The sequence below is a fragment of the Coenobita brevimanus genome, chromosome 52 (assembly GCF_032717465.1).
Source record: "Coenobita brevimanus isolate Jiangsu-jjx chromosome 52, ASM3271746v2, whole genome shotgun sequence".
Classification (NCBI taxonomy): Eukaryota; Metazoa; Arthropoda; class Malacostraca; order Decapoda; family Coenobitidae; genus Coenobita; species Coenobita brevimanus.
Genome location: NC_137005.1, coordinates 8699184 through 8724143, shown reverse-complemented (window position 1 = coordinate 8724143; position 24960 = coordinate 8699184). Strand labels below are relative to the sequence as shown.

Below are 24960 nucleotides of genomic sequence, written 5' to 3'. Positions count from 1 at the left end.
CTCTGCATCTCTTCTGGCCCATCACAAATCAAAACTATATCATCTGCATAATCTAAATCCAAAAGTTTCCTGTTCTCTCCCCAAAGTATACCTGCACCGGTTTCTGTTCCAACGCGTTTCATAATGTAATCAATGACCAATATAAATAGTAAAGGCGATAGAACACCACCTTGAATTACTCCGGACTTGACTTCAAACGAATCACTCAGACAACCATCAACCATCACTTTACAAAATGTGTCCTCATGCATGTTCATAATGACCCTCACAAAGAAGATAGCATGAATAAAATGAATAAATACATCAAAATACTGAAGAGGTTGAGGTATAATAGGTGAGATAAATCACTTAGGAACACGTGCTACGAAGTCTCCTACACCAATGAAAATACGACTCGATCCCTGTCTTCCTTCGCCCCAGCATTCTAAATAATTCATGCTCTAATGGCGGACCGAAACATGCCACTCTCTTCGTCTCCCTTCGATTGGTTTTGCTGGAATATTAGGGCAGCTGAGAACACTTATGGTTTTGCACAGTCCACACACACACACACACACACACACACACTCTTACATACTCAAATACTAACCTTTTCCTCCCCCTTCTGTGTGTGTGTGTGTGTGTGTGTGTGTGTGTGTGTGTGTGTGTGTGTGTGTGTGTGTGTGTGCTTTCCTGGCATTTTCTGGTCATGTATTTTTGTTCTAACGATAGCTTATTATTTCTGTGCAGATGCGTACTTTTTGCGTTATTATCGTCGTTTTTTCTTCCTCTCTCTCTCTGACGGAACTTGGCCACTCATACAACTTGAACAGATGTTGTGGTTGCGTGAAATTCGATAAATCTTATTTATGAGGCAGGAATGAGTCTCCTTGGTTACTAGACAAATCGACTCTCCGATCTGACTGCACCTGGCCATTAACTGAACTGAAAGAGGTTACGGATCATTGTCAGGTATAGTAGTAGTAGCAGCAGCAGCAGCAGCAGCAGCAGCAGCAGCAGCAGCAGTAGTAGTAGTAGTAGTAGTAGTAGCAGTAGTAGTAATAGTAGTAGTAGTAGTAGTAGTAATAGTAGTAGTAGTAGCAATCCCAGGCTTATCTGAAATGTGAACCCGGTGGACTGAAGGCTGAAATTGCAACTCTATAGTCCCCCATCCTCCTTTCTGGGGATGGGGAAAGATGAGGGACGCTTATATAACCGGGTAGTGCAGCCGCCTATTCATATCAATGCCACCACGTGAAGGCAACCTCTCCAGCACCCAGATCAAAATACACTCAAACATCCCCTACACCCCCCTCCCCAAAATAATCTAAATGGTCTGCTCACCCCTCACCTACTGGGTCACTGAACTCCGTATTGGAAGTAGCGTCGACAAGTGCCCATAATATTCCCACTTACTGATGCCAAAGTTAGGACTGAAGGATGCCAAGGTTAGGGTCAAAGGTTACCAAGGACAGGGTCGAGGCTGCCCAGGTGAGGGTAGCAGAATGTGATTATACGGTCACAATAAGGACTTTTAGGTTTGGTTCATGCAATACCTATAATTACCGTATGTATTAATGCTTCAGTTAATTTATGCTGTATTATTTTATGTTATGCTAAGTCAGGATCTGTTCTGGAATCATCTTAGGTCATGTTTTTTGTTAGGCATTTGCACACAAAAAGTGAGCACAAAAATGCACAATTCAAGCCTTCAGAAACTGAAAAAAAAAAGAAAAAAAAATCTACTAAAGTCAGTTGCCAAATTATTACTTACTCAAAAGGAAGTCTCTACTTCAGTTAAAAATACCAGAACTAAACCTTTAGAAAATGCCATTAAAAAAAAAAATCGCAAATGTCGGTTGCCAAAAGGTTACCTCGACATACAGCCTCAGATTCATATAGTATGTCTATCAAATGTATATATATCCGTACAGACCTCGCTATTAATGTTCACGTAACTGATAAGGAAACCAGCCAAGAAACAACCCCCAGACTACAACATGCAACCGTCCCTTTATATATCCATGTCCCTATTTTAGCTCTAAGTGCACACAAACTGAGGTAAAGAGACTCTGCTCAAACCCGTCGGGCTTGTGTGACACCGAATTCACTGACTGATGACCAAATTGACAGTGTGACGACATCGCTCCTGGTCTGACAAAGCAACTCTTTTGTCAGTAACACAGTGCTTCTCCACAACACCATTTTTTTACTCTAACTTGACCAAAAACTGTCATCTCTCCACCATGAATACAAAGTTTCAACTGGAGGTTAACTCTAGATGTGCTAGTCATGAAGAAGTGCCATGGAAACATTGTAGAGCTATCGTATTGTTTTTTAATGCCTCTGAGCTACGTGAAAATAGTTGGAACAGGATCAAAATTTGGGCCAGGTTAAGGTAAAAGGACTGTTATATTAGTGGAAATGAAGATAGACGCCTTCACGTGGTGGCACCGATATAGCATGGCGGTTCCACTGCCTGGGTATAATGACATCCCTCAACTCCCTCCCCATCCGCCAAAGGAGGATGGTGGACTGCAGTGGAAGGGAAACCTCAGCCTGCACTCCACTAGGTTCACATTCAGAGGAGCGTGTGACAAAAGCAACAACAACAAAGCAACAAAACAGACAACAACAATATCAAAGCAACAAAATAAGCAACAACAACAATAACAAAGCAACAAAATCAACAACAACAACAACTACCATTAGCTTCCAAGAGAGAGAGAGAGAGAGAGAGAGAGAGAAACTATGCAGGGTTGATTGAGTCGTCCCAAGCACACGAGAATTAAGGTGCACTACAAAAAGGAGGCTAAGTCTCTAAGGAAGAGGTGCTAGGATGTCATTCAGGATACAAACCGTTCTCTCTATGACCACTTAATCCTGTTTTCTGTGACGTCAATGGAATCAACTTATCTAGGACACACACACACACACACACACACACACACACACACACAGTCATACACATACACATATACACACATACGCAAACAAAAACAAACACACAACTACATAGGCTACATACACACAGAAGCAATGAGAGAGAGAGAGAGAGAGAGAGAGAGAGAGAGAGAGAGAGAGAGAGAGAGAGAGAGAGAGAGCACTGTCCAGTTTAAAAATATTTCTTAAACTACTGGGATTTTTCGTGACCACCAACCAGTCTATTTATCTATTCATTCTCATCTATCTGTCTATCTATTCTCATCAGTCCGTGTGTTTATCTATCTGTCTGTCCGTGCATTTATCTATCTGTGTAGTCTATCCGTCTGTACGTGTGTCTGTGTATATTCTGTGTATCTGACTGTAACCTATCCGTCTGTCTTTGTATCTGTTTGTCCGTGTTTTTATCTATCTGTGTATTTATCTATCTGTGCTGTCTATCCGTCTATTCGTGTGTTAATCTATCTATCTATTTATCTATCTGCCTGTCTATTTACACTGCACCGAAAGCCCTCCAGATGGGAAAAAAAATCATAAACAGAATAATATCGACCTGACTTATTCAAAGAAGCAGAGGAGAAGGAAGAGGATTAGGATTAGGATTAGGAGGAGGAGGAGAAGGACACATAATCGGACTGAAGGGATCTTAAAGCGTCAGGGAATCTCTCAAACCACTTAGAATATTGCCAGTGTTTTTATCCCTCCATCTCACATCACCACAACACTCACAACAAAACAAGTAGCCACTCTCGTAATGCCTTCCACGAATCTGATATTTCTCTCTCTCTCTCTCTCTCTCTCTCTCTCTCTCTCATTCTGAATATCTTTTAAAAATCAGGCCAATGCCAAATCATTATCTCGTTTTGCGTGACGTTTTGTATCAGATAAAATTTGTCCGCGGCATCCTTCATCTGAAATCAACAAAAAATTAATACCCAAACCTGATCATTGATTACAGAAAATACCGGCATATAAATATACCGTAACATACTTTGTCTACATACATACATACATACACACATAATAGATAGATAGATACAGTAGATACAGATAAAGGTAAGTAACATTTACATACTCGTAGAATGCATATAAGTTTTTTATGCATACAGATGTCTATGTTCGAGGATGTAAACAAGTGCAAACATACATGAATATACATGTGCAATTACATACATAATACATACATATTTACATACATACATACATACATATATATCCATCCATCCATCCATCCATACAAAAACACACACAGATACAAGCATATGCAGTATTTACACACAAGCATGGATATTCATACGTCCTTTGCATCGACGTGTATATGACTAAGAGACAAGAAGAGGAGAGGAAAGTGAGAGTGGGGGACTGAATGAAAAGTGAGTGGGTGAGTGAGTGAGTAAGTAAGTGAGTGAATGTGGTTGTGAGACTGGGTGAGAGATTGTAAGAGTGTGAGACGAGAGTAAGCATTCGAGTGACTGAGGTTAAGAATGTGAGTGTCTGTGAAAGAATGAGTGAGTGAGAATGATTGAGAGAAGAGTGAGGATAAAAAAATGAATGTGTGAGTCAGAATGTTGGCATGAGTGACAGAATGTGAGGGAGATAACCGTGAAAGTAGGCCAGTGTGAGAGAGTGAGTGAGTGAGACTGGGATGTGAATGAGTTAAAATGAGTGTTAGTGAGGGTGAAAGAGCACATGACTTATTGCGACAGTGTGAAAAAGTGAGTGAGTGTGTGAGAGAGAGAGAGAGAGAGAGAGAGAGAGAGAGAGAGAGAGAGAGAGAGAGAGAGAGAGAGAGAGTGTGTACATAACAGCCAAATCAAATTACTTAACCAACCTATCAAAAATTAAAAAAAAAAGCTCCAATGACGAATTTCTTATATTATCACTATTTTCAACAATTTTCATTCAGGTTGATAGCGAGTGTTTAAATTATAGGAGTTATACATCGTCTTCAGGAGTTATACATTAGCCATGTCACTGCTTGAGTCAGGCCTTTACAAACTGAATAAAATTTCCCCCTGTAATAGCAAAGATATAAAAGTAAAATACGTAAATTACTGAGTCACTGAGATTCCAGATGTTTTAGTTATTCAAAAAGAGATGTCTGAGAAAGTGTACTCTAGACCGATGACCTTTTTACTGTACTTTGTTCCTTTCTTTTCATCTTGTTCTTGTCCATGTTCTTGTTCTTTCTGTCTTTTGTTCTTCCGTTTATTCTTTCCTTCTTTCTTTCTCTCCAACACTTTTCAGTCTAGTGTTTTCCTGCATTTCTTCCCGCTTGGGTGGAGTCCGAAGGAGGGTGAGGCTATGCTCCCCGCGGCGTCTGTCCCGCCTTGATTCTTGATTGTCCATTTGGCTTCGAACCCTGTATAAATATTTCTCAGGCGAATACCCCCAGACACATTCATTTTCTTTACTAAGGTCTTTTATAGTATTTTCTTTAATGAGGTCAAAGTCCAAATCACACGCACAAAAATTTTAGGATTCCCTGCTCTTGTATGTTCATTAATCATTATGGCAATTTGCACGGAAGAATATCAGTGTACTAGCTCTATGTGGAGACCATCTCGCATTCCCTTGGCGATGTTGGAAGGCTTAAACCTACAAGCCTGACGATTATCGCTCAAATTTGTTTCATTTTATGCTAGTGCTGGTGGTGCGTAGTGACGCTTACCATCCAGATGAAGTGCTGCTCTCAGGTGACTTCCCTTTCCTCTCTTCTTTTTTCTTTCCTTCCTTCCTCTCCTGTCTTTCGGTCTTTCATTCTTTCCTCTTCTTTCTGTCAGTGGGTGACTATACTGAGTGACATGCCAAAAGGATTTCTGCTCACCAGGAAACCATTTACTGCACTGAGTGGTAACCATAAAACCAGATTATGGCACCTGGTGGTTTAGTGGGTAATTAAGGCGCTCCAATAGGATTGAGCCGGTGCAGGTTTATATCCAAGGGATGGTTGCGGTTTATTGCTCACGTAATGCCACTCAGGGATGAGTGAGGCTGGTCACTCTTATCTTAAATGTCAGGACCAACTTGCCTAACCGGGGCTCCTACGCTCCTCATGGGGCAACAAAGTATTCGACGATGAAGATGATAATTACTCTAACGTGATTATGAATATTAAAAATTTTGGATATTTCTGAAGAAACTTTATATTTTTATAACTACTACTACTACTACAACTATTATTATTATTATTATTATTACTATTATTTTATTATCAGAATGGCACGAGGCTAAACTACTGTAGTCCAGATCACTTACACAGAGCTTCTCAACTGGGGGGCGTGAGCAATTTTCAAGGGGGAGGGGCGCGCGAAGACGCAGGGGAAAAATAGAGAACGACAGAAACATGTGTAATTCACCGGGTCGGTCAGGATCACTTGATGGTCGTGATCGTCAGCATTTTACCCTCCCGGAAGGAAGCTGAGAGCTCATATAGTCCGATCTAAGGGCAAGGCTGTGACCTTCACACACGCACACACCCGTCCCCTTGCTCAAGGGGGACAGTAACCACCCACTTCGTCAGTGAAACTTTTCGCAACCTGAGCGAGGCGCGAACTCCCGTCCACCAGTTGGCAAGCGAGAACGTTACCACTGCAGTGTGTGTGTGTGTGTGTGTGTGTGTGTGTGTGTATGTGTGTGTGTGTGTCACGATGATCCATATCATTGATTTATATTCAGCATTCATGTTCTGTCTCCGCTCCAGCCTTCAAAGCACATTCTTCTTTTTACCTCTGTAATATATATATATATATATATATATATATATATATATATATATATATATATATATATATATATATATATATATATATTGTCGCGTGATGACCTTCCTGTTTTTTCTTCTCTCTTTAATCTGGTCGTTTCGAGAGACAATTATGGACCATAAAAAGTCATACTGCAAGATGGATCGCACTTCATTTAAAATACAAACTCCCTCAATTCCCCTCCCCAACACATATCTCCCGTTAAGGGGACAGTGGATTGCATAAGGAGGGATAATTGAACCTGTATTCACCTGCGTTAACGTCCACTCGAACATATGGGAACAATAACAACTTATTCGGAAATAACTTTTTAGTCTCATGATGGCAGGAAGCAGGGGGAGGGAGTGGAAAGGGGGCGTGGGTATGTAGACCAAAGCTAGGGAGGGAGCGACCCGAAACTGACTAAGAACCGCTGATTTACACCACAGCAGACCACCCTACGACCCTGGCAGCGTTTAGGTGACAGAAAACCCTCCGACAAGCACCTGGATACGAACCACGGTGGGACAGCGCAAGCACTTCAACTCCAAACTTCTATAAATCGTACCACCGAGCGCCGTAACTGTCTTCAAACATTCCATCATAAACATATCAACAGCCTCTTTTTTCTTTCTCTACGTATATTTTCTAGCGGATGCCTAATAATAGTTCCATCTTCAGCTCTATTACGACTTGATAAAAATTTCATCGTGTTTGCTGGGCCATGGGGCTGTGTTAAATCAATAGAGGAAGAACGTTGCCGCGGCCTGCATTCAAATGGCATCTTAACTATTTCGGTCGAGACATTATTATTATTATTATTATTATTATTATTATTATTATTATTGTTACTATTACTACTACTACTATTACTACTACTACTGCTTATCTTCTTCTCTCTTCAGACGATTTTTATTCAGCTTCGGAGAGACTTCTCAAACTGGAGGGATTACCAAATATCCTTCATTAACCCTTTCAACCTGTGAGGGGGTGGTAACCATCAGCCATTCACTTGATGTAGTGCTTCCCACTTCTTCCATCACTTTTATCATTTTCTGTGTCTGCCTTCTACCCCCCCTGATTCTCCCATCCTTTCTGTCGCTTTCATTAACTCATCTTTCCACTTCAGGTGGCTCAATACTAAGTGACAAGCCTAATGGTTTCCTGTAACCTAGGAGATCAGTTACACTGCTGGGTGGTAACAGTTTATAACCAAATAGTCCGGGTGATGTGAAGCCTACTATGGTTCTCCTGATAACTGGATGGAGAGACGCACATATGGGGTCCGTCCAGGAACACCTCCACACTCTTCACGGCACCTTACTGTGGCAAGGCGCTGTCTGCCACAAGGGAGCATCGGTTAACTGCACGGGATGGCCATGAAGGTGGAGCTGCGTCCTGCGGTTGATGGGTCTGCTAGGCCAGGTGGACAGGGGTACCCAATAACAACCCTAAGAGTTCTCCCCAGAACCGAATAAAAGGGTGCGAGCATAAGATGGGAGGCAAGTCATCGGACTGAAAAGATAAGCGCGCAGTTTATCATTGGGAATAATTTTGCTTTCCTGAGTTTTTCATGTTAATAATCACTTTGTCTTGAATGTGAAGTGTTTGATAGCTGTATGAGTGAAGATTGAAAGTATAAACAAGCAATCTCATACACAGCTTAGGATCAAGATGCTTTATAAATACACCCCAAGACTCTGAAGATAAATTAGGCCGCACAGTAAGTCACGTATACTCTAAGGACTTTTCTCCTATAGTCGGCCTTGCGCCCGCAAGCGCCTGTGGTGTGGCTCGCACCTGTTTACAATGGTGCCACGTTTCCTCAACTTGCGATGTGAAACGGAAGCTATTTATGTACAAGGCATCACAAATTCGATAAATTCAGATGAATAAAACTTACACTTGTGTATTTTGATGGATGAATCAACAGTAATCTAATTATGCATAAAATATTTATACAGTAACACAGAAACATGGCATACATATTGTACAGTGTTGCTAAAAGAAATAGCAGTCACTTTTAATGTTTTTTAGCGTAGTTTTAGGGTGGTTAATAATATTACAGTTATGGATATAATAGAATGAGCCTGAAAAAAGAAGAAATATGCCAATATCCAAAGTAAAAGAAATAATTCATATAATTCTTGTGAGTGGCAGCACTGACAGATAGCTTCCCTACAGAGAGAGAGAGAGAGAGAGAGAGAGAGAGAGAGAGAGAGAGAGAGAGAGAGAGGCAGGAGAGGGGCATGCATTGAATGCATTGTCGGCATCACTAAATATAACAAAACCAAATTAACAAATGAAAGCACAATTATAAATAACTTATAAAAGAATCAAAAGTACTCAGGGTGGCTCACATTTCCCGCCATGTGGTAGGTGAATCCAGCCCCCACTTCCCCTTCCCTCCCTTCTTAATCCCTCCTGGGTGTCTCAGGTCAAATCCCCCTTCACACTTCCCCTCCCCCCTGGACCACCACCCCAACAAACCCACATCCACACTCCCACCCACACCTACACCCACACCCCACTACGTCGGGGTGTATGAATCAGTAACGTAACAAACCTCTCAGCAGACAGTAACTTTGACACTCCATCTACTACTAAATATAACAAAACCAAATTAACAGATGAAAGCACAATTATAAATAACTTATAAAAGAATCATAAGTACTCAGGGTGGCTCACATTTCCCGCCAGGAGAGAGAGAGAGAGAGAGATAACGGTATAGAAAACGTGGCAACACTGTACACAGGTGCGGACCACACCACAGCCGCAAACGTGCGCGAGTCCTACTATAGCATATCCAATACGCACCGGAATACACACACACGAGAGAGAGAGAGAGAGAGAGAGAGAGAGAGAGAGAGAGAGAGATTGATTAACCATTCCACTGACTTAGAGATACTTCCTTGACGAACTGCATCGGTTTTTTTAAATTCAGCAGGGAGAAGCTAATTACTCAAAGAAGAACGCTGCACAGTCTAAGCCCTAAAGGTTAATAAAAACATTCCCGTGAGCTTGGTTACATCAATAATACATTCGTAATCAATTGAAAAGACTAATTAAACTTTTTATTTATCATTCCCTATACAGGCTTCCATCACACTACAAACACCATATTTAGTCAACAAGCAAGTATGTTGCTGATAATTGCTGAAAATTATTCCTCTTTCGTGTTCTCTCCTTCCTTGATTTCTGAACGCTACTTCACACCATCATTAGTTGAAGGGGAAAGAAAAAAGGAAAGGAAAGGAAGGAAGGAAGGATGGATGGATGGAAGAAAAAGGTCAAGATGATGAACGCGCATTACCGCGAACCCTACATAGTAAGCCACGACGCAACCGGAAGGCAGTGTGCGGTAAAGGTGATATTGGTATTTTGGAGGTTTCGTTGCACTCTTATTTGTCGATTTATTTTGGAAAATACGCCTTAACCTTGTCTAATACGGAAAAACTATGCATCAGTAACAAACCCGAGTATACTGAGTCTTAATGTGCTGAATCAAGCACTATGGAAGAGTTGCTGCGAAATCCCCAACTTAAAATACGATTCGCACTAGTTTACACCGATTCCGCTCATAACCACTTTAATATATAATGACCATATATCATCCAGTGTACAGACACTACTGTACTGGTGACTAATGAAACACCATTACAAAAATTACTAAGTTGTTTGTCGAGCTGGGAATGACCAAAACATTTGCGACTACATTACGCTACATCAGTACAGGTCCATCTACTGGAGCGTGTTCACTGCAGTGGGCTTGAACATTATATACCTCGTTGGAGATTTTGTCATTTTGCAGTTATTTCCTGGACCTTAGAATACGACAACAAGCTAGTGCGGCTCTTCAAACGTTCGATGAGACTGCATGGCAAGCAATGTAATCCAATGTTAATCTCTTGCGACAGCTCGGCATTCAAGGAGAGATGGCAGTTATAAGCAAAGTTATAATAGAGGGAGTATAAATGTCCATTATGATGCGGTTGTTTTGAGGTAGATGAATAATACGAAAAACAAATATAAATACAAAATTGAAATGTAAGCACGTGTGAACTCACCGGCACGATGGTGTGAGAGACCGGCAGTCCTCGCCCTGCAACATCGACCCTGCTAATGAATATCGCCGTCCTGCCAGACGTGTTTGTTGTTGCCCAAGTTCTCATACAGGGAGGCTACGTAGCACCTCCTCCTTGCCCATTTATTCATTATTTGCAGGGGTACCCGGAGTTGCCCGGGCCAAAAAGGAGAACACTAATACTATTTGTTCTACTTAAGTCTTTCTTTCTACTCCAGAAAGACCATGTACCTCTTATGCTTTTGAAGAGGGATTATAAGAGGTCCAGGAACTTTCTATTTCAGCCTTCACAGACTAACGCACAACATCTATGCGCACTTGTTTACTGTTACCGGTGACCTCAAATGACCTCAGAGGTCAACGTCACATAGCCCATGTCCAAACTAGAGGTCATGGGAGTCTCCATGCCAAAAATTGGGCTGCTGGGTCCAGTTGTTTGAGAGTGCATTACCTGTAACCTCAAATGACCTCCAACAGGTGACCTATTACCAGTGACCTCAAAAGACCTCCAACAGGTGACCTCAAATGACCTCAAAGGCCAACCTCACATAGCCTGTCTGAACTGGAAGTCATGTGAGTCTCCAGGCTAAAAATTGGGCTGAAGGGGTATTCGGCATTGCCCGGGCCAAAAAGGTGAACTCTCTACCGGTGACCCCAAATGACCCAGACCTGAATTTTGACCCCCCTAAAATCATCCTTGGGCCACCCTGATTCAAAATATATATGGGTTTGGCAGTCTCTGGCCCTTGGTTTGGGCGTGATTGAAGGACAAACAAACAAACAATCAACGTGATTACATCTTGGGCTAGGCATGAGCAGGGATGAGCAACAACAACTCATGTCATACCAAAGTCTCATATTCATACATCAATGTGGACACTAACACATCATGCCATCCTCTTGCAGTCTGCATGCTCAGTTCTTTGTTTTGTATCAAGGCCTTCACAGCACCAGCCACCTTTCGTCACTGTGTCACTCTAATCTCCACTTTTAATCAATTATCTCCCACTTTTTTTTATTATTTCATCTCATGGTACTTCCATTTTTCCACCACATCAGGTCTCTGTTCACTAGCACATTACACAGTCAGTCAACATCTCTCAACCATCATTATACTGTATTTCCTGCCCTACGGCTATGTCTTATTCCTGTCTGCATTTACTTCTAAACAATGATGCTCTCAGACACTTATCATACTGAACCATACTGCATAGATCCTATTCACTACATGCAAGCAGCACAGCATAAATCTCATGCATATCTACTGTCTTTTCATCCTTCAACCTTGTCACACCTGACTTTCCTTCCGTCACTGTCTCTTTGTGTCCCAATCATATTATCCACTTCTCTACTTTTATCCTCAATCATCAGTTTTTCACAGAAGTAGGAGAAAAAACAGCGTGTTTAAGATTCAATAGTGCATTTTAAGATACAATGCACCACTTATATGATGAAAGTGGAGTACGTTAGGCACAGATGACTCCTGATGCATCATCAAGTACTGCAATATATTTTACTGATTGGGAAATACTACCTAATCCCATATTCTCCAAACTATTTGGTGATAAGGCGCCTTTGGAAAGGAGCTTATCAATCACAATATACCTTAATGAAAGAATAACTACCTTAATTTCACCTGATAATTTTCAGTAACAAACCAAGAAATTCCTGTGGAAGCATTATGTAAGCAGTTCTGCAAGGTTCACCAATGATGAAATAAAGGAGATGGCTCGCCTGAGATGAAACTGCTGCCTTGTATTACTGTTGTGTTAAGCTAGGATATGGGGGTTAATTTCACAAGCAATGTGTCTGGTGACACGTTGTAAAGGAGATCTAAAGAACAAAATATACCACAATGAATGTAAAAAATAATTGTTTAATAACAATAAATTAGTATTACATTACACAATACAGCATTTTTGGATCGTGAAATGAAAATCTAGAGACTGTTTTTAAAGTGATTATCATATAACACACAAATTATCTCACCATCATCAAAGAATATCAAAGCAAAATAAATTAGATAATGTAAACTAACATTATATTCTGGATTGACATATGACATGGCCTAAATAAGATAATATCAGTTAATAATATATATCTAGTTTCCTTTGTCACCTTTCACCTAAAAGTCAGGCAGTAATGAGTAAATAAATATTCATAAGGATAATAATGAAGCAAAAACAATGCTTTTCATAAATATTCTATGCAGCAACAAAAACACAGAATTTCCTTAACCCCTGTCAAGTCGCAAACCTCATATGAGGAACAATGAAGGTCTACATGGGCCAAGCTGCAAGCCTCATATGAGGTACAATTAACACTGGTTATAAAACAGTGACTCAGGGGCAATACTCTACCTTACATAGAATTAGCACGACAGGAGTTACTCAATCAGAAGACTGACATACTTTGGTTTCCTTCAGCCAGCCAGCAGTCTAGTGGCTATGGGTGATCGAATCTTAGAGAAGGGAGCAAGAGGGGAGTTGTTGGCCCAGTAGCGGCGCACAGCCTCACGCACTTCAGAAGGTGTAATAGGATCCATGCCAATACTGCAGTCATCACCACTCCCAATCTCTTGCAGGGAACCACTCTGAAGTGGAATATCATAATTCATTAAGAAATAGATACAGTATGCAATTATAGTATCTATGTGGATCAGGCAGTGGCATACAAATATGAAACTTTGGTATGATATGGGTATGAAAAGTTAGAGGTGGAAACCATGGAAATGGAACTAATGAGGAAAGTGTGCAAAGTGTATTGAGTAGATACTGTGCAACAAAGCAATTTGTACAAGTTGTTGCTGAATGACCCCAATTTCTCTGGCTGAACAGGCCCATCAACCACTGGCAAGCTACTGCCTCTGCGAGGCTGTCCCTTGCAGTGAAATGATGTTCCCTTGCAGCTAACAGTGCCTTGCTGCAGGGAAAAGCGTGGAGGTTTGGTTCCTGGGTGGATGCTGCACTAGCATCTCTCCACCCAATTAACAGCAGCACTACAGCAGGCTTCACATCACCCCATTATTTGGTTACTGAATATAGTCACCATCCTGTACTGTAAATGGCTTCCTGGATTACAAGAAACCATATGACTTGTTACTCAGTGTAAAGCCACCTGAAGTGGAATGAAGAGCAATAAAAAAGTGACAGGGAGGAAAGAGAGATGCAGAAACAGAGGAGGGCAGACACAGAAATTGGGGATAAACATGAAGGAAGAAGTTGGCAGCACTACATCAAGCATGTGGATGATGGTCGCCACCACCTACCAACATGTAAAAGATGTGGAATGGGGTAGTCTGTTGATACTGGGATGGAAGAGTGTGTACTTAATGATACAGTCATGTGGAGAATGGATGTAGACAAGGTGATGTAAAACAGGTGTATGTCTGAGTGAGTCTGAAGGTGGGAGGAGGCATGACTGGCCATGAAAGAGGCAGTTGGGTATGGTAAATAAGTATGAGAAAGCAAGGTATGGAAATTGATGAGGCTATGGAACTGACAGGGGATTGTGTTGGTTAGATGTGGTGTATAAAGAGATGCCTATGACAAGAGCTTGGCATGCCATTTTTAATTTGTGTTCATTAGATGTGTGTAAGGAGAAGCATATGATAGGAGCTTGGCATGCCCTTTCTCATCTGAGTCTACGAAATGACTATCTAGAACATACATTTACACTTATGATAAGTATGACTAACCTAAGCTAAGCAAAATTATCTGGCACTAGCCAGAATAACATATAAGATAGCTATCTGAGCTAAAAATTATTTATCTATCTATCTATCTATTGCCAGACGCCTCAATCCCGTTTGGGGTGGCCACAAACAAATCGCCTCCAGGTCGCCCTGTCCCCCGCCATTTCACTGCCCTGCTCCCAACTCACACCCCCCTCTCTCATATACCTCTCCACCCCATCCCTCCATCTCATCCTCGGCCTCCCCCTCCCTCTTCCCCCCTCCACCTCACTCACATACACTCTCTTCGTCAGTCTTTCACCCTCCATCCTCTCCACATGGCCAAACCACCTCAGTGTGTTCCTCATAACGCTTCCTATCACATCCACATCCACACCACAACGCTCCTTTATATCCTCATTCATCAGCCTGTCTCTCCACGTGACTCCACAGGCTCCTCTTAAATAACTCATTTCCACTGCTCTCACTCTTGACTTGTGTCCTTCCAACAATGTCCAAGCTTCACTTCCGTACGTTAGAGTTGGTATCACAATACTGTCATGTAGTAACTTTTTCACGTCCATGCTCACTTCCCTGTTTCTTATCACTGCTTTCAAGGAACCAGCAATCCTTTCTTCCCTGCTGCACCCTTTCAAGCACTTCACCCTCCAAACCTCCATCCTTACTCATCACACTACCCAAATACTTAAACGTACTCACATTTTCCAATTCCTCACCATCTAACCTCGCTGTACATTCACTAACTTCACCTCTCTCAAAGACCATCACTTTACTCTTCCCTACATTCACCTTTAGGTTCCGTTTCTTACACACTCTCTCAAACTCATCCACCAAGCCTTGCAGCTCCCCTTTGTCTTCACTCAACAACACAGTATCATCTGCAAACAACAGTACAGGGAGTTTCCAAACACTATCCTCTCTCACCAGGGCCACTCCAACATCCACTACCCTACCTTGTACCTCTTTTATTACCCCATCCATGTACAGATTGAACAACCATGGAGACATGACACATCCCTGTTTCAAACCAACTTTCAAAGAGAAAAATTCACTTAGTTCACCATCCACACGCACTGCAGCCTTCGCACCATTGTACATACTCTTCACAGCATTCAACAACTTCCCATCTACTCCATATATTCTTAACACTTTCCACAATCCTTGTCTATCCACCCTGTCATATGCTTTCTCCAAATCCATGAAAGCCGCATAAAACTTCTTTCCCTTCTCTAAAAACTTTTCCACTAAAGATCTAAGAATGAATATCTGATCTACACAACCTCTTCCCTTCCTAAAGCCTCCCTGTTCTTCTCCAACTAATTTCTCTGTTCTTTCTCTAACTCTGTCTATTAGTATCCTACCATACACTTTTCCTATTATACTAAGAAGACAAATGCCCCTATGATTATTTATAATCTCTACAATTAGGGGTACATCTTACTTAAGCTGAATGAAATATTCTGACATAAGCTATTATAAAATAAAAAACACATACTTGGGATGAAGATGTCAAATGTCTGCCCTTGAGTGTAACTGAATCTAGGCTAAAATGACTGGGAAAACGACCATTCGTTAGGGTCTGTTTCTTGGTTAAAGGATTACCTATGCTCTTATTGCTGCATCTTGTTACAGCTCTATGTTTCCAAGCATGTTCTCTAAGTATAAAAGAAAGTGTTACTATACAGCTCTATGCTGTATAAAGGCTGCCTCACCTGGTTTATGAAGACACAAGGATAGTCAGGGTTGAAGGCAGTTGGGGTCCTGAAACGTGAGAGATCTGATGTGTGTCCTGTGGCATCTCTCTTCACCAGCAGTGCCAGGTCCACCACCTGTGCCACTGTCTCATATGCCAACCGATTCAGCATCTCCAACACCAGCTACGAAATAGGTGTTTGTTTTGTCACAAGTTTATGAATCACTATACCTCTCTATATGTTTGTTTACTCATTAATATGCATTCCTTCATTTTTACAAATGCGACATCAAAATTCTGTGCAAAAATATATTCCAGGTATGGGCTTGAGAAAGGTAGCCATATTTGTTTTTTTTTGGGGGGAGAGGGGGAAACTGGGGTACTGCCGGTAAGTATCATCAGACACTTCTTTTCAGATGATTTTGAATCACAGAAACAAAGATAAAGTAGATAAATGAACAAAGCCAATCCTTTATTACCACAGTGAGCCCAAGGCATGAAGAGTCTGAGGTTGGGTTACAAAAGTCTAAATGATTTGAGCCGTGGGAGCCCAACCTATGATCTCAGCAGCATTTTTACCACAGACAGTCATATTTATGATCCTCTAATTATATACTGCACAGAATATTAGCTTATCATAGGTACAATAGACAAGAAATTTTCCACACTGTAGCATTCATTTATTCTTCTTCTGTCACTGCTTTATGCAGTGGCTGTATAGTATTTGTAACCAAAGAAGTCTGGTTGTGTCATTACACAGATTACAAGACTATCAGGAAAAGCAGTACAGTACAATTTCAGAATTTCAATTAGTACCTCAGGTGACCTGCCCCATATTATTACTATGAGGCAAGCAAGTCCTACCCCTCCTTAATGTAGTGTTTTCATCACCTTCCTATCTTTTACATATTCTAATTTTGTATTTTTCTCAGAAGGTATAGAATGGAGGGAGTAGGTGATGCTACTACATACTGCTTTTAGTAAGAGCTCCATATTTTGTAATACTGTATATCTTTTTATACACTAAGTACAATTTTTATAAGTCTGGTGGTAGTGTAAGTAAGGGTGCTCCAGCAGGATATGACCAATAAGGGTTTATTTCCAAATGGAGTTTACTGTTCACGTCATGCCACTACAGGGCCAGCAACTAGTCTTAAATGTCTGGACTGAGCATCCTAACCCAGGGCTCCTATAATCCTGAGAGGGCAATACTGGGCTGGATGATGGATGGATGAGTTTCTCACTTTTTGACAAAGGCCACATCAGGAGTTTCAAAAGTATTTCTGACAACCAAGCATCATGTATGGCTATGACAAGCCTGATGCCCCACATGACTGGAGAAAGAATATGCTTAAAATGGGGCAGAAAAATCTCTCTGTGTTTGTTGAAAAGTTGGAATCAATAAGCAATGGAGGCTGTAACAGCATGCCAGTGAGGTTATATTTTATACTCACCCATCAACCCTTCAAGCATTGCACTAATACATTTTAGTACCTTAACTACTGATAAGCAACACTGTCTGGACATACTAGTAAGTATTTATCTGGACAAACTAGTATTACCCCTACCTGGCTAAGCTTCACCTCAGAGCTCTCCTCTCCCAGCAGCCAGTCGCGAAATTTATTGACACGCAAGCGTGGGCAGAATGATGCTTTTCTTGCTTCACAGTACTCCTTATACCTCTGGCAAGACATACCCTGCAAAAACAAAACACAAATGCAGATAGTAGTCAATATCATCATCATTTTTTTCTCACCTAAGGATGAGGTAGGTAGGATTAATAAACAAGGAAAGAAAAACATGGAACTGAGAGAAATATAATTCTGAAGCTATATATATGGAATATCTGAGTATCTTTTTTCTTTTGCCTAATGCATAAGGTATAGTTAACAGTAACTTCTGTACTTGTGTGTACTTATTCTAATGATAAACTTTAACATAAGATAAAACATAACCAGACAGGTTTTTAAAGTGTTTTATACCTGTAACAAGAACACTAGGTGAGTTCATACATCCACTATGGCAGCATGATTCCCCACTTTGGTCTTGACTTTTGACAATTTTCACACAAAATCTTATTGCTTGTTCCTCTAACGGTCCTCACAAATATTTCAAATTTGGTGCAATTACATCTAATAGTTGTTGCTAACAGACAGACACACAGATAAACAAGCAAAGCCACAAACATAAACTTCTTTGTGGAGATAATGACAGACAGAACACGTGTTCTGTAGCCAACTTTTTTTTTTTTTTTTTTTTTTTTTTTTTTTTTTTTTTAAGAGACTGGAGTCAGAGGGTGGTGTTAAATGACTGGGTGATAAATTCTGATGTTCCTGATCCCCTAAAATGGGGAAGGGGTACAAGCCATGTAGTATAATATGAATAAATATATGATATCTGTAGTTATTTACAATACCATACACTCACTCCGAAACATAGCTGAAAATTTTCTGACATAGTACAGTATTTTGAAACAGTTGATAAAGCAGTTGAAAACAGCCTCTGGTAACACTTTGTAAGAATGTTTGTCTGCTGTTTTTATCAGCAGAACATACAGAAGGAACTTGAAACACTATATGAAACATACCCATTCTGAATATTTATGAGAAAAAAACACACATAAAAACACTGCTTATCATGAAGCAATCAATCATCTGGTTGAAAATACTTTTTGGAGTGAGCATACATCAAATATCAACACTTGCAATACAGCACTGCTTACAGGAAATAAATTAAGACAACAACATGTGAAAAGAAAGCCCAGTTAGTTACTGATGGTAAAACAATGGCCATGAGACTGTAACAGCATATGCAAAACTGCATAAAGTGGGCATGATATCACATTACACTGCTTGCAAAGAGATTCACCTGTGTCATAGCATCCAGCCTAAAAGCCCTCTCTGCCTTCACAGGATCATAGAGAGAGGAGGAGTAAAGTGGTTCATATTGCCCGGTTTGATCAATGGTTTGTAGGAAGTTGATGCAGAGCTTCTTCCTTGAAATCTCGCCTCCTGCTTCACTCGCAAGATCTTGGATGTCACTTGAAGATGATCCAGATGTGCTGGTGCGAGTACGCTGGTAAAGGTCACGCACACCTAACACAATACAATATTAGTGAATTTTGCTGTTTTAGTCACACTTACCAGAATTCATATTCTAATAATTATACTTCATAGTTCTTACGGCAAAAACTGAATGTGTTCAAGTGGGCCTAAACAAAGACTTATGAAATGCAGTATACTTAATGGAACAGTGCTTGGGATCAGAAGGGCAAGTGTTCCATCCCCCAAGATTGCTATGGCATGCACAATGGAGAACAGTTTTGGGCTCAAAGTGTCTAATTTTTAATTCACTTTGGTGACTACATGAATTATCTATGTCAGAAAACTAGTCACAAAATTACAAACAGCAACACTTGGGTTCCAGCAAAGCCTACAGTATGTATTTAAAAGACACCATTTTCGCTACTGAAATGAAAGGGGCCTTTTTATGATATGGTCATTAGGTTAAAATTTATAATACCCAAAACTTAGGCATAACGGAAAAACTGGAAGCTAAAAAAACCACAAAACCTGACTTCCATAGGGAGTAAATTTAAGTGAACTGAGGTGAAAAAACATTTGCTGTAGTATGAATGCATAATTATCTAGGATAACCTCCATCACAGCAGAGCTTGGACAAGTGATGGAAGATGATTGAAAATGGGGTTAATACAATATCATATTAACCCCTTGGAGATACAGAAGCTCAAGACTTCTACTTTGTATGTTCTAACTACCTGACCACTTGGAATCTAGGAGTAAACTATGGCAAGAATACCTGTATTACATTCTTCTGTTCATATCATAATGACAATTTTCACTGGCATGATAAATGTGAGCAGAGGCATAAATATTATTATAGAATCCAGGGCTTGGCATTTTCCATTATGTGGAATGCTACCAGAGGCATGGGTCAGTTCCTACCCTTAACCCTTTCAGTCTGATGACATATTTTCTATTTTGGTCTTGCTATTACCATACAATTTCTTTTCAAGGGAAACATCTCTTGGTGTAGGTTAGTGGAAGTTATATTTGATCTTCTCAATGTGTAAAGTCTCTGCAAAGAAGAAGAAAGTCATCTGGTAATGGCAGAAATAATATGAAGAATACATCACTGAAAAGAAGGGGTTAAATGTTCTGGACAATGGAAGTTTTCCCTCAGGCCCTTACAATCCAAAATGGGTAATACAGGAATAGTTATTTACCCGGTAGTGAGAGTAATAAGTGGTGGCAACCATCATCCACTCACTGGTGGTAGTGCTGCCTACTTCGTCTTTCCCTTTTCTCATTCTCTGTGTCTGCCCTCCTCTCTTTCTTCTTCCTTTCCATTGTGTTATGTTTTACTGCTCTTCTTTTCATTTCAGATGACTCTCCACTAAATGACAAGTCTAATACATTCCTGTTATCCGGGAACCATATAGCTAATCAAATTACGGGGGGAGGTGGAGTCTGCTATGGTGCCCCTGTTATGTAGGAGGGGAGATGCAAATGTGGTGTCCATTCAGGAACCAAACCTCCCCATTATTTACATGCCTCACTGTCGTTATGTTCTGTCAGTCACGGGAAAACATCGGTTCACTTCACGGGCAGTTGCTTTCCTGCGATTGATGGGTCTGCTCAGCCAGACAGACTGGGGTTGATGAACAACAACAACATCAACCCAGTAGTGACAGCATATGCAGTACAGGTAACTCTAGTATTCTATTCCAGTTAACACCAGATGATTCTATTCAGTTGAGTGAATCACAAGCGCCTTAGTGCTAAATACTGTAGTTAAGTCTTACCCATGTAGTGAATCAGACGCTGGAGCTTAAGTGGGTCTCGCCGCATCACAAACAGTATGTCTTCAGGACCAACACACTTCATTCCACGTAATTCAGAAGCTTCTGTAGCCTGTAATAATACAACACAATAAATGAAGCATTTTCCTTCCTATAGGTAGGCTACTTGTATTAGTTGTACAGGTGTAACTTAGTGAGATGTAGAAGTTATACCAGGTAGGAGCACTGGAAGAAAAGAAAAAGAAATTACCAGGGTGGAGAAATGAAAAGACTTCAAATAACAGAAGGGGGAAATATACTAAAAATATGAAACACATGAAGAGATTCACTAATCCATTTAATTTCTTTTTCAGTCTTTGTATGTGCTTACATGTGCTGGCCTTGTTCACCTGACAGTGGTTCTCCATGCTACACATTCTCTTGCAGCATCTCTGTCCAAATCCGTAACTCTGAAGTCTTAACATCATCCCACATCTTCCCAGGTCTAATCTTTTGGTAATTTACCCTTCACAATACTCATCCTTTCATCCTCCAATCTCTTGACATAACCAAACCATCTCAATCTCCTTTTATGCATCACATCACCAATACATTTAACTCCTAGCCAATCTCTCAGCTGTTCAATGACAATTCTGTTGTTTATAGTTCTGTCATTCAAGGAAGGACTACAGTGCCATCTGGCCTTCCTCATTTTTGTATGATCCAACCTATACATGCCCTCCCCCATTACTGTCCAATTTTCACAAACAAAAATATTGTTCTCATACACGCAGCATGAAATTCTCCCAAAGTGTAAAGGGGAAGCCCCTTCAATGTCAAGAAAGGTAACAGTTCTCAAAACTTCAATTATATCACCAAGACACCTTAGTAACAAAATTTCCATATAGTTTAGTGAGAAGAAGAAGAAGAAGAAGAAGAAGAAAAAAAAAATTACTTTCTTGGGGAAAAAAATGAATGTAAACTACCCTGAAATTAGGAAACTATTTTGGAATGAGGTATAAAATGTGGAAAAGAGGGTGGGAAAGTCTGAAAATGCAATGGATGAGAATGGAAGAATAATGACAAATGAAAATGAAATAAGAAGCATGTGGAAATAGTATTGTGAAAGGCTGATAAGTATGACTGATTAATGCAGAGTATTCTTTATTGGTAAACATGACTGATTTTGGTGATGCAAGAGAAGATACCGTTATGTAGTCTCTGAGAATGTGATAATAGCAGAAATGAAACAAGCTGTGAAGAGTATGAAGAATGGGAAGACAAATGTTAATGAGGCATGAGCAGAGGCGATGTAGTGTAGTGGAAGAAGCCGAATGAAGTGCTTACTTGAAATATGCAAGAAAGCTTGAATGAGTAGAAATATACCAGTGGAATGGAGAAGACTGTGACTATGACCGTACACAAGTAAAGATGATTAAAGTGAGTACAAAAAGTATCAAGGTAGCTATAAGTCTGCTGAGTGTTGTATAAATGGTACAATAAATAAATAAATAAATCTATATATATATATACAAGTATATATATATATATATTTCTGTATGTGAAAGAATAATCATAGAGATGGTAGGTAAATATCAGAATGTCTTATGAATGATGAGGAGGATCATTAGCACAACACAGGATTGTTAGGAAAGGTGGGAAGAAGGGGGGAGAAAATCATGGAGGAAACTGTTGAGGATGATGATAAGACGAATGAACCATATTTGCTCCGTAAATCAAACAGAACAGCAACATTTCATCCTGATAAAGAAGCAACAAAAAAGTTTGTAACTACTGTACAGTACTTACCAACTGCAGAAACAATGTCATTTGTTGATGAACAATTGATTCTATGACAGCTGCAGTTTCTGGCAAAGGTCTCCTGCAATCCCCAAACCCATGCATCATCAGTTGTATATCTGAAAAATGTATCAGAAGTGAATAGCTGACAAATTTTATTGGTATGTTCTTGTATATTTTATACCAGTAAATGGGCCACTACTAGCAAATTCCACTTTTGGACAGGTTGGGTTTCGTTTAGTTTGATATCTATGATTCCTACTGATACACATTTATTTTTATACCAGTTAATACTAAAGGATGCCAAGGTTAGGAAAGAAAGATGCCAAGGTCAGGGTCCACAGTCATGACTATAGTGTACCAACGGCTGGGCCACACAATGTCCACGAAGAATCATTCCTGTCACACTTAAAAAAATAAATAAATAAATAAATAAACAAAAAATAAGATAGTTTATGACAAAAGAATGCTTCCAAAATCATTAAGGAAGAAAAAAATCAATGACTGGCACTCTACAAGTTTTCTGTACATATTCCACAGATATATATTAAAAAAAAAAAAAAAAAAAAAAAAAAAAATACTGCAAGGTTCAATATTATAATGGTCTACCCTAAATACTGCAATCTGGAGTATGAATAACAATAAAGCAAATACGTTCCCAACAGCCAATAGAAATTTCACTTCCCACCCACCTGTAACAAATGACATGATGCCTGCCCTTGGTTTTCAATGTGTTTCTAGTGAGTCCCTGAGGATATAATCACCTTTCAGTCTTGCATATGCGGCTGAAAGTCACTGGAAAACTTTACCGGATGCTATAATTTTACGTGTTCAAGATTTCTTTAAAGGGCTCGGGCCGACATCACAGCCGTATTCTCTGACGACATAAAATGAGTTGGGCCTTGAGTCATATGCAAGAGAACTATCCGGATTCTGAAATATGTATAAAGTAACGGTGTACACAACAACGCCTTGTCGCCACCCAGGGTGACAAATACGTCCAAAGAGGTTGGAAAAGAGGATGGAAATTGTGCTCCACCACCTTCAGGGTACACACACTCCCCCGATTTGTTTACATCAGTCAATTAGAGGTTTCGGGTACGCCTTTTCGGTCCCTTTTCTGTCTCGGCTCGAGCTGGTTTTCCTTTTCTACTATTTGTCCTCTCCATTTCTCTCATTATTTAACTTTAAAAGCAAAGATTGTTGTGTGTAACTCCCTTGTTTCCAGTGACTTACAGGTAACTTCTTCATTAAATGTTATAGCTTCGTTTGATGGGAATGCTGGTACCATTAGCATTATACTTTTCTGTTAACTTGTACTACATACAAGGAGTAGAATAGAAGTGAGAGAGTGAATACGACTTTGAGAATGATTTAAGGGAACAGACAACTGACATGAATAACTTCACTTGTTGCCAGTACTGTGCCGGTGTCGTATTTATGCAGGAAGTTACCGTTCCGGCAATCAACACTCAATAGAGAAGAAGAAGAAGAAGGTCTCACTGTTCTAAGGTAAGAAATCTGCACCTTATATACATTTTTATTGGGCAAATGACGGTAGAGAGACATGGAAATAAAAGAGTTATTTGTTTGTAGCAATAATAACATGGGCTCAATTGCAGTTTGGAACAAAGTTTAAACTAGCCATGGAAATTCATGTGCATCTTTCCTCTACAGTAGTGTGTTGGTATTTTTATTACATATTTGTCTTGATAAACAGTACCTGTATTCTGTTTTGATTTTACACATTCTGTCACATTAAATCAGTATTATGATTTTACTCACCCCGTTTGTGGTAGGCAGGGATGCTCATCATCCACTCACGATGTAGTGCAGCCCACTTCCTCATGTCTGTCATTCTTTTTCTGTCTGCCCTCCTCTCTTCCTTTTTCTTCCATCCTTTATTTCACTTTATATTACTTTTCTTTTCACTGTAGGTGGCCCAGCACTGAATGACGAACCAAATAGATTCATGTAACTCAGGAAAATAATGTAACTGTGCTTATAGGTAACCATATATCCAAATGACAGGGTGATGTGGAGCCTGATATGGTGTCCCTGTTAACTGTGTGGAGAGATGCACATGTGGCATGCACCCAGGAATCAGACCTGCACACTAATCTCTGTGCCTTGTGGTGAGGTGCCGTCAGTTACATGGGAACCAGTTCACTGCATGGGATGACTGTGCAAGGTCATTTGCTTGCCTGTGGTTGATGAGTTTGC

At 40.2% G+C, this 24960-nt stretch overlaps 1 protein-coding gene across 1 annotated transcript; it reads right to left on the bottom strand.

The window, feature by feature from the left end:
* Positions 1 to 12568: 12568 nt before the first annotated feature.
* On the bottom strand, positions 12569 to 23762 carry Spt3 (Transcription initiation protein Spt3). Its single transcript, XM_080272907.1, has 7 exons — positions 23430 to 23762; positions 22747 to 22856; positions 20962 to 21070; positions 19005 to 19231; positions 17705 to 17833; positions 16156 to 16320; positions 12569 to 13342 (listed from the first exon to the last, which is right to left on the bottom strand). The coding sequence occupies exons 1-7, from the start codon at positions 23443 to 23445 to the stop codon at positions 13172 to 13174; spliced, it is 927 nt and encodes a 308-aa protein (XP_080129033.1). The 5' UTR covers positions 23446 to 23762; the 3' UTR covers positions 12569 to 13171.
* Between the last annotated feature and the right edge of the window lie 1198 nt (positions 23763 to 24960).